Source organism: Erigeron canadensis, chromosome 3, assembly GCF_010389155.1.
Source record: "Erigeron canadensis isolate Cc75 chromosome 3, C_canadensis_v1, whole genome shotgun sequence".
NCBI classification, from domain to species: Eukaryota; Viridiplantae; Streptophyta; class Magnoliopsida; order Asterales; family Asteraceae; genus Erigeron; species Erigeron canadensis.
The window spans coordinates 39,669,171-39,683,527 of NC_057763.1; the positions used below are offsets into that span (position 1 = coordinate 39,669,171).

A 14,357-nucleotide genomic window follows, 5' to 3' on the forward strand; every position below is an offset into this window, starting at 1 on the left:
GAAATTTTGAATAGGATATTACTACGTATGCTTTAATCGATTAACATTTAGATTTAGATAGATATTGATATCCGTAAATTTTAGATTTTAATATTGTTTGTAATTATAATTATGACATCATTAATTTTTAATTTGATGAAATCGAGGCTTATGATTGGTCAATAAACTATTAGGTCAGTTGTCTTTTAGTATATATAAAAATAAAAATAAAGATTAATGATAAAAAAAAAAGCAAATTAGTTAGGATTTTTTACTGCTGCCCTTTTTGAACAAGCACGGATTGCGGAACATACAATGAACAGACACGGATTGTGGACGTGCTATAATATTGGAACTATAGAAGCATAGAAAATCTTTTTATCTTAGGTAGTGATTAAGTAGTGATATATCTATATCTTAACCTATCACTAGATTTTAGACCCGTGTCCAACACTGGACACGAGATCTATAACATCATTAATATTAGATATTAATACATGTAACTCATAAAAGCTTATAAGTTCGAAAGTGAAGATATAAGTAGATATTAAGTGTTCAATTCAAATGCCAATAATGTTAAGTTAATAGATAGAAAACTAATGTAATAAAAGAATATTTGAAGTATACACGTACCTTTCTTCATCATTTAAAAGACTTATTTATAGACGAAATTTGTTATAGTGTTTTTTGTCTTCTCATCTTTGTCACATATTTTCTCAACTTAACTCGAAGTTTAACTTATCTTTAATTATATATATATATATATATATAACATATTAATGGATATAGGGGTTGGTTATTGTAAAACAAGTATTAAAGTAAAACAAATAGGAAAAAATCTTGACTCTTAGATTATGGTTAAATTGATGCACGAAGATTCACGAAGCAATTGATGCACGGTGATTTTCAGTAAAAAAAAGCCTATTGTTTTATTTGTTTTACTTTAATACTTGTTTTAATTTACCTAAAACCATTTGATATATATTAATTATTATTTTATTGGATAAAATTTAGCTATTATTCTAGCGGATATAAATTAGCTATTATTATTTATTCATTATATTAAAATTATTGGGTAAAAAGTGTAAATTTGTGATGGAAAATAAAAAAGTGTAAATTAAAGTCAAAATTGAAAACAAAAGTCAACATTAAGAAATTGAGAATTGTGATTGGTCGATAAGTTATTAGAGCAACTGTGTTTTAGTATAATAAAAGATTGAACAAATATTAGCTATTATTCTAGTGGATATATATTAGTTATTATTATTTATTCATTATATTAAAATTATTGGGTAGAAAGTGTAAATTTGTGATGGAAAATAAAAAAAATGTAAATTAAAGTCAAAATTGAAAACAAAAGTCAACATTAAGAAATTGAGAATTGTGATTAGTCGATAAGTTATTAGAGCAACTGTGCTTTAATATAATAAAAGATATTAGTCCTCAAATTTTATGTTATATTATTAGAAAATTTTAGGTGTTGGTTTATTGATATACATATGCGATAAATTTGGACAGGGACCACGAATGACAATACGACTATAGAAAGTGATGTCTACGAAATAAATTCGGATGAGGGTTCCCTAAAGTTATTTATAACTTTAGTATAAAGTTGTTAATCTTAACTCTTAAATTAACATCAAGGATCAAGATTCAAAGAGACATTTGATTTCAATCCAAATGTCAAGATATTTTCAACTTTACCTTTTATAACTTTAAAGAATCCTCATCTAATAAAGTCTAGTTTTATAGAATAGCAAAGTAATAATAATTTATTGTATATTTATAATTTATAAAGTGTTTGTATTTGTAATAAAGTATGTACCATGTATACAAATTTATTGGAAATTATTTCTCAACATCTTCTCATAAGTTTGAACACTACATGTCAATCTAGCACTTTCAGGAAAAAATATAACTTTTCATATAAAACATCATTTCCGATTACATGTTCATTCTTAACAAAACAAACGAAATTAAACAGAATTCATATTTAATGACTCATATATGTATACAAAATAGAATGATTAAATCGGACAATAAATAAATAAAGAAAAACGAAAATATAGAACTTGAAAGATACATAGCTACAAAACCCACCCAACTCCATTAAATTCAACACACACACACACTATATATATATATATTTCATCATTTCATCACCCCCTCTTTATAACCTCCCCGGCCCACTCTTTTTCTCCGGCAACCCACTATCGTTTTTTGGTCCTGTCCACATTCCATCACCATAAACTTCATTACATTTCATTATGTTTCAAAAGTAATCATTTCGACAAAATACAAAAAGAAAAAATAACAAAGAAAAAAGATGGATGGTATTTCGAGTCGAGTGTACAAAGGAGTAAAAGGCTATTGGCGAAGGAGACGTTACCAACGTCTCGGAAGAAACACACGAGACGAATCGGGATATCGAAAGAAGCGGTTTTGGCAAATAAAAATAACCCGAAAGTTGAAACTAAGGCTGAAGCTGAAATGCTCCCCAAAAAAGTTACTAATAAAAATGCGTGATGGTTACGTGAGAATGATGATGAGAGTGGCAAATTCACCTGGGATCATCGGGAGCGTTGGTTATGGATATAATGATAGAATCTCTAGTTTTGGTGCAAGACCGGTTAAGGAATATGATGAAAAAATGATCATCGAGATCTATAAGGTTTTGGCTATGAGACAAGCCCATTTGGTACCGGTTGAACACTAGGTAATCTTCAATCTATTGCAATCTAGCCAAAAATCAAATATATTATAAGTTAGTGATGAATTATGCAAGGGCAAATTGATGCACTAAATTTTTGTAACATAAGTTCACGATTTTGTGAATTTGGTTATGTGAAGTTGTGAATCAATTAATTTTATAAAAATTTGTGAATCACTTTGTTCCTTTTTAGTATGATTTTTTTTCTATATATTTTCTTTCAAGATCCTAAGTTTAATGAAATGTAAATTTAATAATGAGTTGTTAATCAACCTTATACGGACTAGTATATTTTAATATATGCTTAAAATTTGTGTTGAGTAGTAGTGGCATTAGATAGTTGATATTTGCTCAACTACGCATTTAGATGCACATGGAATCCACAAGAAATCCTCAAGGATATTTATTTTTTATGTATTTCTAATAATGATTTTTTGCTTATAAAACACAAATCGAACTTTGGCTTCCATCAATTAGCAGAATTCTAGGTCGGTTTTGAATTTCACGTGATCTTTCTTTTCTAGCTTTTGAATATCAATTTTATACAATTTTATTGTTTGTTTTTGTATAAAATTTTTTATGGTTTCAACAAAAATGTAATGAACCCGACCAATAACCCTTTTTTTTATATAGTTATCAGATAAAGCAAATAAATAAAACTATTTGGGCCAAATTTAATGCAGGAAATAGTTGCAATTCCAGTTATGATCGAAATGACCGGAGCTTTTACCCTTAAAAGAAAACCAACAATAAATTATTAATACATTGAAATAGTTTATACTAAAATGTTAAAAATAGTACTTGTATATAGGGATGAGAAAAAAAACCGAAACCCGTCACCTGACCCGGAAATGACCCGCCCGATGGGCTAACGGGTCGGGTCACGGGTCAAGCTTTTGTTGTATTTTCGGGTAACGGGTTGCGCAAGTCGGGCCGGGCCAAGCCAAAAAACGAAAAAAGTGAAAAAAACTCGTGACCCGCCTGAACCCAACCCGAACCAACCGTCATGGACCGGGTCACAGTTCCGATTTTCATGTACTTGCAGGTCGCAGACCGAGCCGAATTTTCACAAATTGGGTCGGGCCATTTGCACATCTCTACTTGTATACCATTAGCGGTAAAAAAAAATTAAAATCCCACTACCTAAAGGAAAAAGTGAGTGTCCTTTATAAAGTTGTTGCCCCATTAAATTCATTGTTACGCATTAACGCGACGAGAAGCGAGTTGCGTATTGAAATTCACTAGGTGATAAATTACGTACTAACAAATATATATATATATATATATATATCTACTCTCTAATAAAACAGATTCCCCTTATTAAATATTTCTATTTTTAAAATACCTTATTTGCCTTTGAACTTTTTGGTTTTTTTTCTTTACGTAACTACCCAAAATCTTAATAAAGCAGACCGTTTTCACCACTACTGCCGCCGCATTGCGCGGATACCATGCTCGTAAATATACAAATAAAATAACTAAAGAAACCATTTACTACGTTATTGAATGAGGTAAACGAGTTTTTAAGAGCATGATATTTCCTCGGTCTTTATTTTATTCTCTGACCAACAAAATAAATAAATTCAACTTAAGGATTTAAGTTAAGTATATTTAATATAGTCAATGAATAAGAAGTTCATTTTATCTTTAAATTATAAAGGAATCTATGATAGTAAGTTTATGAAAAAAATTTAAAAACCTAAAATAATTAAACAATTAAACCTTCGTAATAAGATAAAATTTATGATATGCCAGTTTTTTTTTATAAACAATAATAATTAGTTTAAATTTAGTATGCATTAACATGTTTGTTTTTGTTGTACGTAACATTAAGTATTATGAATATACCATAACTCATAATTAAATATCTAGTTTATTTATAAAGGTTTATATGGTCTATACTTGATGGATGGTGTTATGTATAAACTCAATATGCTTACAACTTGATGACATGTCTAGTTTATAGATCTGTATTAAAAAAAATTGCCATTGGAGATAATTAAAGCTCGGTTTATTTTCAAAGTAGAAGTGTCAAAAATAAAATAGTTAAGAATAAATTGATAAATCTAAAAACTACTCCGTAAAAAGTTGTTCCTATGGTGAAAATGTGGAAAGCTAGATTTGGTGGAAGTGGCAAATATCTTACTTTAAAACAACACTCAGTGAATGCCATAATTAAATTATCATTTTTTTCTTTGTGTAGCAATATGCTCTTCTATTGAGGTTTTTTAAATGGGTCAACAAAAAAAAAATCCTTTAATAATATATTGAAGAATCAATTAAGCAACACTAGATGGTTATATGTCGATTATTTCATTTTCACGTAATTTGTTATGCCGTACATGTCTCTCTTTTCTGTTGCATAGGCTATTAAGTTTGGTAATGATTTATGCTTCTTTTTTCTTTCCTTTACATTTTTAATCGATATTTAATTGACAGATTTTTATATCTTAAAAAAGATAGGTAACTTTCATTGTTGAACTTTTGAACCATTTGTATGATGTTAGGCAGCGACAAGGAAAACACACTCATAAGTAGGATATTAAAATATTAAAAAGTTAGATAGACATGAATATTGTTAGGAAGATGGGCATACAAATGATAAAATAAATAACGAATGATATTGTGAATTGTGATGTGAAGTGTGTACCAGATATAGACTTTATGAAGAAAGAGAAGGTCATTTATGAACTTTGGTATCGGTTGATGCCACGTACATTATGACATAGACCTCTCACAGTTTCTCCATCTATCTTAGGGCTTGTTTGTTTTAAGTGACTGAATGGAAAAAGTGACGGAATGAATATACAATGTCTGTATAGATTAAGTCAATATAGTTATCTTTTTGTTTATTAAGTCAAAAACAAACATATTTTCTTGACTTAATGGATTAAGACAACTAAAATTAAGTCATGACTTTTTAATTAAAAATTTATCAAACACCACCTTAATCTTACCCCAAGATAAACAACGTGGATATTTTGGGGGATGCATCTAAAGAAAAGGGTGTACATGTTTATAAGAAAAGATGGAAATAGTCAAATAGAAGCCCTTACTTAAACAATAGTATCGATTTATACTCCTTATGTTCTATTTTATTCGTTTATCATTAAGAATTTATAGATGATGTAAATGATTAAGAGAATGTTGAGGACTCTTGTTCTGGAGAAGAATGTGAAAAGAATGATGAAGATATCAACATAACAGAACAGATGACGAATCAGACATTAATGCTTCATTTCTTTAGATCACATATCTGATGGAATAGACGAGGTGCAGTTAGCTATAGCCTATACTCCTATAGAGATGAGGCCAAAAAAAAAAAAAAAAAAAAAACAAAGATGCTAAGAATAAATTTAAAGAGAAACAACGTGGTGTTTGGTACAATGTAATGGAAATAGTAAAAATGGAATGAGAAAGATTTCTCATTTTGGTGACAATAGAGAATGGGAAAGAATTGAAAAGTGAGAATCGATTCCATTCCTTCAATTCTCTATAAAATATAGAGAATGGATGGGAATGGAAATTTTATTTTATTTTTTGTTGGTTTTAGTGATGTTATAAGTATTAAATTTAATAATTATTTAAAAATTTTTATTTTTTGTATATTCATTCTCTGTTTGTACCAAATGACGAAATTTATTCCCGTTCCAAATACTCATTCTCTTTCCCACTATATTCATTCTCTATTATATTTTTATACCCTTTGATTAACTTCTACCAAACACCCTTTTTAAAATGAATATGTTGATAGTGAGGGAATCAGAAGCATATATATAATCAAAGCGAGATCATGAAATATTAACAAATTAAGGATTAATATTATTATTAGCAATATTGATAAAAGAGTTCAGTGTGCTACCTGACCCACAATATTACTGAATATATATGGACTAGGACTGGTTCCTGTAATTTCTAGTAGGGTGAGCAAAAATCGAACTAGAAAACCGAAAATCGATAAAACAGAACCAATAAAACCGAAAACCGAACCAAACCGATCGGTTTGGTTTTGGTTTTTCAAAAACCGAACGGATCGGTTCAGTTTTCGGTTTTATGTACAAAAACCGACCCTCAAAATCAAACCGAACCGAATACTATATATATAATTTTTAATTTAGTATTTATATCATTTTGTATCTATTACTAGTTTAGCTCCTATACGTAACTAATGCTTCATTAAATTATGTACAATACGAATACGAAAGTCACATTAATTTGTTTTTGCAACTACTCCTGCTTAATAGCCCAGTTCTCCATAAATATAAGTTATATTATGTCCTATGTTTTTTGCTGGTAGACATTAACAATAAATGACCAAAACTTAATAGTCTAGCTTTTATAAACTTTTAAGAATTTTACTACATAATAAACATTTTTTTAGTTAACACTACATAATAAAGCAAAAAAAACAAAAAACAAAAAAAAACCCGAAGCAAAACCAAAAACCGACCCAAACCGAACTGAGAAACCGAACTGAATCAAAACCGAATCCAATGGTTTCTGGTTTTCAAAAACCGAAAGTTTTGGTTCGGTTTTGGGCCAAAACTGACCAAAACCGACCCAATCTCACTTCTAATTTCTAGCTAGTGTCACTCAGAAGTCAAAACAAGGAAATGAATATAAAGTGTTTAAAACCATTATTCATAGAGATTAGTATCTTAAAATGTAGAGTAACAAAATTTAGATAAATATCTATAGTGCGAAATAACTAAAGTTGTGTTCATTGTATATAAAAAGGCATACGTACGTGTCAACCATATATAGCTGTCACTTGTTAGCTAGTTTTTTATTGGTCACATACTTTTTTTACATACAATAGACATAATTTAGAGATTATTACATATAATGAATACAACTTTAGTTATTTCACATTATAGACATTTATTCAAAGTTTGTTAAATTCATGATATTTATCCCTTATTCATATGTATGTTTTAACAACATTGACTTCATAAGATCAACAGTACCATGAGTTTATATATATACTAGCTTAAAAACCCGATTGACTACCCGGGTAGTATATTGATAACTAATTGTAATAAAAACAGTTGAGATGTAATGTTAAACGTGAAAACACGAATGCACTAGAAGTTTAGAAATATCATATGATTTTATCATACACATACATGTAGGGATGACAAAAATATTTGTACCCGGTGGGGAATCCAATATCCAAACCCGATTTGACCAAGAAATCCCTTATTTGACCGGGTATGGAGACGGGTATGAGGATGCAATTTTATTCCCCAAAGGGGATTAGGGAGGGGGATGGGAAACGACACCGTATAGAACTTGACGTTTTAACAACCATCTAATGTTCGACCTTTTAAAAAACCTATGTATGAAGAATAAGAGATTAGATTTTCAGATGTTAATACATAATATATGCATTATATTTCATGTTTCATTTTCAAGATAATTGACCTGTAAATGATATATATGAAATTAGATATATATGGATCAAGTGAAAAGTTTGTTATGTGTATTAGTTTATGGGTGAGAATCAAGAACCGATCGATTGGATACATTGAAGATTCTTGTTTATTTTCTTTTTTCAATAATATAGAGAAAATGCCAATTTAACATCTTGAAATGGACGTACATGTTTTTTATAATTTAATTAATTGATAATTGATATTATTAATAAATAATCATTGTTTACGTCATAAATAATTTTTTAAAATTAAATTTAATTAATGAAAGGGATTAAATTGTGCCAACTAAGCTATTTTTTAGTAAAATTTTAAGAATGGACTTCAACTTTATATATACAAAAGATTGTACAAAATCATATCCAGTTAAAAATTGGTCATTTGGCCGATTCAATTATCTCAAATTTGATCTAAAAGATCATATGTATCACAACTTAAGTTTATAAGCAATTTGTTCAAATTCAAAGATCAAATGTACGTGGCTGATGTGATTAGTGATTACAACTCAATGTGAGTGTTGAGATATATATATATTGTTATTTTAGAGTATATCAAATTGGAAGAAAGGTTATTTAAGAACCTACAAATAAAAAATAACTTAATAATCATTCTGGACCACACATTTTTTTTTTCTCTCTTTTGAATTAAATAATAAAATTCACTCAAATCATTCAAAATGTTTTATCTCACAAATCGTAAATTGTTAGACGAAACAAAAAAAATGAGTAGTCTTAAAAATTTGTCCTCTTTCATTATAGATCCAATTCGATATATTTTTGACGACTTTTTAATTTTATTTTTTTTCTTCTTGTATTTGTGTACCTACACATGTGTAGGATCATTGTTTTCACATGTAGATTAATAAACGAACATATGTACACAACAATGAAGGTTAAAGACGGAGCCCGTCGGTCAATGGCGGAGCCATAGCGGCTAAGGGCGGAGCCCGTTAGGTAGATCACTCATCACCGGTCATCCCCTATGACCTATCACGCTTTATGACCTATCACATTATGACCTATCACATTATGACCTATCACCCCCACCAGCTTTGGTTTATGAATATCCTTAAGCGCGAAGCCCGGTTCGAATAATAATTTTTGTTCAACCTACACATGTGTAAGTTATGTATAAGTACTAAAAAGAAAACCAAAATTAAAAATTCGTCAAAAATATATCGAATTGGATCTCTAATGAAAGAGGACGAAATTTTAAGACTACCAATGTTTTTTGTTTCACTTAACGATTTACAGTTTGTGAGATAAAGCATTTTGAGAGATTTGAGTAAATTTTATTATTTAATTAAAGAGAAATAAAATGTGTGGTTCAGAATGGTTCTTGAGTTTTTATTTTTATGAGTTCTCAAAATAACTAACCCTATCAAATAGTATATATGTTCAAAGTCATGTATTGCCAAATTCTCAAAAGTCTGTAACAAATACGAAATACATTGCATGCTATTTATAGCCATATATATAGTCGTTAGGAGGAGTAAACCTTCGATGCCTTAGTGGATAAATGTCCCTTCAGTCATGTTAAAAGGAACTAGATGACGTTTTTGGCTCTTCGGTTTCGCAATTGATGACCATGAGCTAAGCCATGTTTGCCCTTGGCAATGTTCACGCTCTGATCTCTCTTTTCTTTCTTTTTTTTTTCTTTTCTTTTTTCTTTTATATAAATCAAGACAAGTTTTAAGCAAGTACTGTACGTTCTATATGGTATAGCAATTGATAATTAAACGTGCAGTTAATCATGTTTCTTTTCCCTTTGATCAGATGGCAACTATCATGTTTCAACTTAATTAGGATTACTACTGATGACACAAGAGTTTAGCAGCCTCTGGAAACAGTGGGTTTCTTTTCCCTTTGATCAGATGGCAACTATCATGTTTCAACTTAATTAGGATTACTACTTATGACACAAGAGCTTAGCAACATAACCAACTAGGTTGGATCAGTGGTTGGAGTTCATGCCTCTGGAAACAAAGGTCATAGGCTCGATCCTCATGCCCAGCAAGGCTGGAGGTCCTTTTCTACCTATGGTAGAACCTGGAAGCAGCCTCTCTACCTTTGGTAGGGGTAAGGCTGTCTACATATCAACCTCCCTCATACACCGTCGAAGACGGTATTGACAGTGCCAGCTTAACCTTTTTGGTGGCTCTAAGCGGGATCAAATTTTGGGGGCCTTTTGTTACCGTCTCTAATAAAAGTTATATTCATTTATACTGTTCGGAATTAACAGAAAAAACTTATAAAAGTGTTCCCATGTGTAAAAGTTCATCCATTAAATCATACATGAAAAGCAAAATAAATTTCACATTTTAAGGCATAATATGATTCCTATGATAAATATTCCCTCGTACATTTTTAGTAAAGAAAAGATATCCGAGTTATTTTATGTGCTTGTGTGTTGGACAAATAGATTAGCAAGCAACTAATAGAAAATTGAGAATCCTATATCTATTTTTTAAGCCCAAAACTTAGTTTGTGTAAAAGAATTCCAACCCAATAGAAGGAAGTTTTGGGGGCCTTGACTTATGGGGGCCTTAGGCAATGGGCTAGAGCAACATGCGTATAGAGCCGGCTCTGTGTATTGGGACCTAAAACTCATGAAAAACGACATTGAGAGTTATTTTTTACACAAGAGTTTAGCAAACTTTGACAAATCGCTATTGTATAACACGTAATTTTAAACGTTCATTTAATGATTTAGTGATTTTCTTTTTAGTACTTTATTATAGTACGTACGTATTTATTATTTAATTATTATTATTGTTATTATTAATTATACATGAATTAATTGGTTTTACAAAAAAGAAAAGTATCAACCATGTTACATATATTTTCAACATAATTAGTTATATCGAAGTTCATGGAAGTGTAGTTAACAACAAAAACAAATCCATCTAAATTTTAATTGAAATGAATTAATGAACTCGCTGTTCGTGCTTCATCTTGGTCTTTATATTCAAATCTGGACTAGGATGTATCTAAATTAATCGAACTTCTGTCTTAGCCAAGCCTGACCTTATATACGGGCCTCCTTTAAGCCTTCTATCTCTATGTGATCTGGTCTCACTTCGGATCGAACTGTTTTGGGCTTTTGTTTTACATGCATATGTAGTAATGATATTTAGCTTTTAGCTTTGACATAGTTAATAAAAGATTATCAAAATTCTTAACAAAAATTTCCTAAAAAAAAATTTCATGATATAGAATTGTAAAAATTTAAAGTTAACTCCTTTTTGGGTTCAGACTATGATGATTATTTACTCGACACTAGCTAATTAAAAACTAATCATTGAGATATATTCATCATATCACACAGTGAAAAGATAATTTTATACATCTACTCTAATTATCCAACATTCTAACAAATTTTTAACTTAACTATAATACACAACTTTCCACTTCATCGTTTCTCATGTTTTTTCTTTACTCCATGAAACTAAATTTGTTGTAAAAGCGACATACCTAACTCATTTAGCCGTTGGTGTTATAAGGTGTTTGGACTCGAACCCGAGACCTTAAACCTATTACTTTTAAACAGTAGTATATCTTTATTTATTTTTCTCTATCTCTACTATATTTTAAAATATTTGTCCCTTTCAACCTTTTCAACCAAATAGTTGATAACCTCAAAATATCATTTTCTTTGTTCACTAATTTAAACATTTTCACTTAGGATACAGATAATACCCTGAATAAAATCATTTACAACATGGAGAAAATGGGATATATGCAAATAGTAAAGAGTTGATTACGAAATTACATGATTAAATGACAATGAGTGCACATGTTTGGTGAAATTTGGTTTTCCATTTGTCCAATATGAGACAAAACAACAAAAGTGAGTGAATAGGCACATGTGTTTCTTTAAGTGTTATAGTGATCAGTACGTAAATAAGTAAAAGCGATTCTCTAATTACACAAAAATGCAATCCTTTTTTTCTTAAATTCGATTTTCCAATTGATTGAATAAGTTCGTTACCAGTATAGAAGAAACAAATTAAAATACAAGGGTTTACATACATTTAAATTTGTGCTATTGCAAACAAAGAAAACATCCTAATTTCATTTACAAATATGTTTATTACCAAGTGTAATTATTATGTATAGTAGTAGCTTTGAGTTTCAAAGTGAGAAAAAGCAAAAAGGAAATGTTAAAGCAAGTGTGAGCAAGAAATATAACTTAAGGTGCACTCAAGTTACCGATATATGTAATGTATGTACGTATGAATGTGGTGGGGTAGGGTGTAGTATAAAGTTTTGACTTTTAAACAGGTTTCGATATTCCATCTCTAGGGTTGTTATTTGCTAATGTTGGTGGAAAATATAATTATGATTGACGATGACGATGACGAACGGTGGCGTATGCTACAAAACCCACCCAACTCTGCCTCCCACTTTCCTACCTCCACACTTTTTTAGTTTTCAAGTTAAGGAAGTTTCATTGTAGTGTGGAGACACGGAATTAGGAATTTTATTATAAGGTAGCTGGACATTTTTCATAATATTAATAAATATACATTAAATTACAAAATTCAGTAACATCTGTCTTTGGTTACTAATTACCTTAACACTAAATAAATTCATAGATATGATACTTGAAATATGGAGTTTTATAAAAATGATAGAGTTAGCATGACCACGTACGTACCTTTAATCACCACATAGCTCATCACTGTTCCTATGGCTTTCTTATTTCTTTCTTGTTAATTTCAATTCTAATGTAATTTGGTTATGTTGCTAATTGATTACCTAGATTGAAATGTCTTGCGGAAAGAACATAAAACGATGGATTAGCAATACATTTCAATGATTATCTTCAAAAAAATAATAATAATTTCAATTACTTACGTAAAGAATGCTTGGAATATAAAAAAGTAAAGAAAAAGTTGTGCTGTTATTTTTCCACAATTCCCGACCATAAATATCTGGGTGAACATAAATAGGTTATAGAAAGAAAATGACTACCATGCTTTTTATTGATGTATCAAAAGTTTACATTATTAATATGTATTTGATGGTTTGTTAGTAAGGGGTGGGTTATTTTGAGAACCATAAAAAAAAAAGAACGCGAGAACTAATCTGGCCCACACATCTCATCTCCTTTTTTCTCTCTCATCACTTTCATCCAAATTTTTCAAAACGTTTTATCTCACAAACCGTGCATCGTTAGACGAAAAAAAAACCATGGGTAGTCTTAAAATTTCGTCCTCTTTCATTAGAGATGCGACTTGATATACTTTTGACAAACTTTTAAATTTCGAAATTTTTTTTTTACCTGCACATGTGTAGGACATACCTACACATGTGTAGGATGTATAACCTACACATGTGTAGGATGTGTATGATGTATTCCCTACAGATGTCCTGCACATGTGTAGGATTATCGCTAAAAAAAAAAATTAAAAAAAAAATCGAAATTTAAAAGTTTGTCAAAAGTATATCAAGTCGCATCTCTAATGAAAGAGCACGAAATTTTAAGACTACCCATGCTTTTTTTTCATTTAACGATGTACGGTTTGTGAGATAAAACTATTTGAATGAATTGGGTGAAAATGAGGAGAGAGAAAATTAAATATCATCAAGATCAAAATCAATGGCCAGGATTGGTTCTCGCGTTCTTTTTTTTTAAGGGTTCTCAAACTAACTTTCCTCTTGTTAGTAAAGTCTTAAATCTTGTAAAAATCAAACAAGGTTCTCACTTTTTATATTTGTAGAAGTATATTATTGGAGTTCTCAAAAATCGTGAGTTTTATAGCTAACTATTAACTCGTTACTCAAAAAAGGTATATAACTTTGTTGATTTGTAAATTAAAGGTATTTAACTTTTCTTGATCGATAAAAGATATCCAACTTTCCAAGACATCGAATATTCAAGTTTTCGGATAAAATCGGTTCGAATTACGGATTCAGATATGGATATTTTTAAACACCCTAGTAGTTTCTTTATTTACGAAAATTCAACGAAAACCGCGGTTAAAAAATGTCAAAAAAGGTTTCATTTTTATGTTTCAAAATGTTGAATACCTTATATTGATATAAAAAAGTTGGATAACTTAAATTTAAAAATCAACAAAGATTTTTAATGCAATTAACCCTATAGTTTATTATTATTAGGGTGGGGGTAGTACCTTCCCCTCCCCGCCCGCTCTCTAATTGCAAAGAATACCTCCCCGCCCCTCCCCACTCAAATAATGATAAAAGACATCAAAAGACTATATATATATA

General features: G+C 29.9%; 1 protein-coding gene across 1 annotated transcript; it reads left to right on the forward strand.

The window, feature by feature from the left end:
• The first annotated feature begins 2,110 nt into the window (after nt 1-2,110).
• On the forward strand, nt 2,111-2,863 carry LOC122593872. The gene has a single exon (XM_043766326.1). The coding sequence runs from the start codon at nt 2,306-2,308 to the stop codon at nt 2,693-2,695; it is 390 nt and encodes a 129-aa protein (XP_043622261.1). The 5' UTR covers nt 2,111-2,305; the 3' UTR covers nt 2,696-2,863.
• Nucleotides 2,864-14,357: the final 11,494 nt, after the last annotated feature.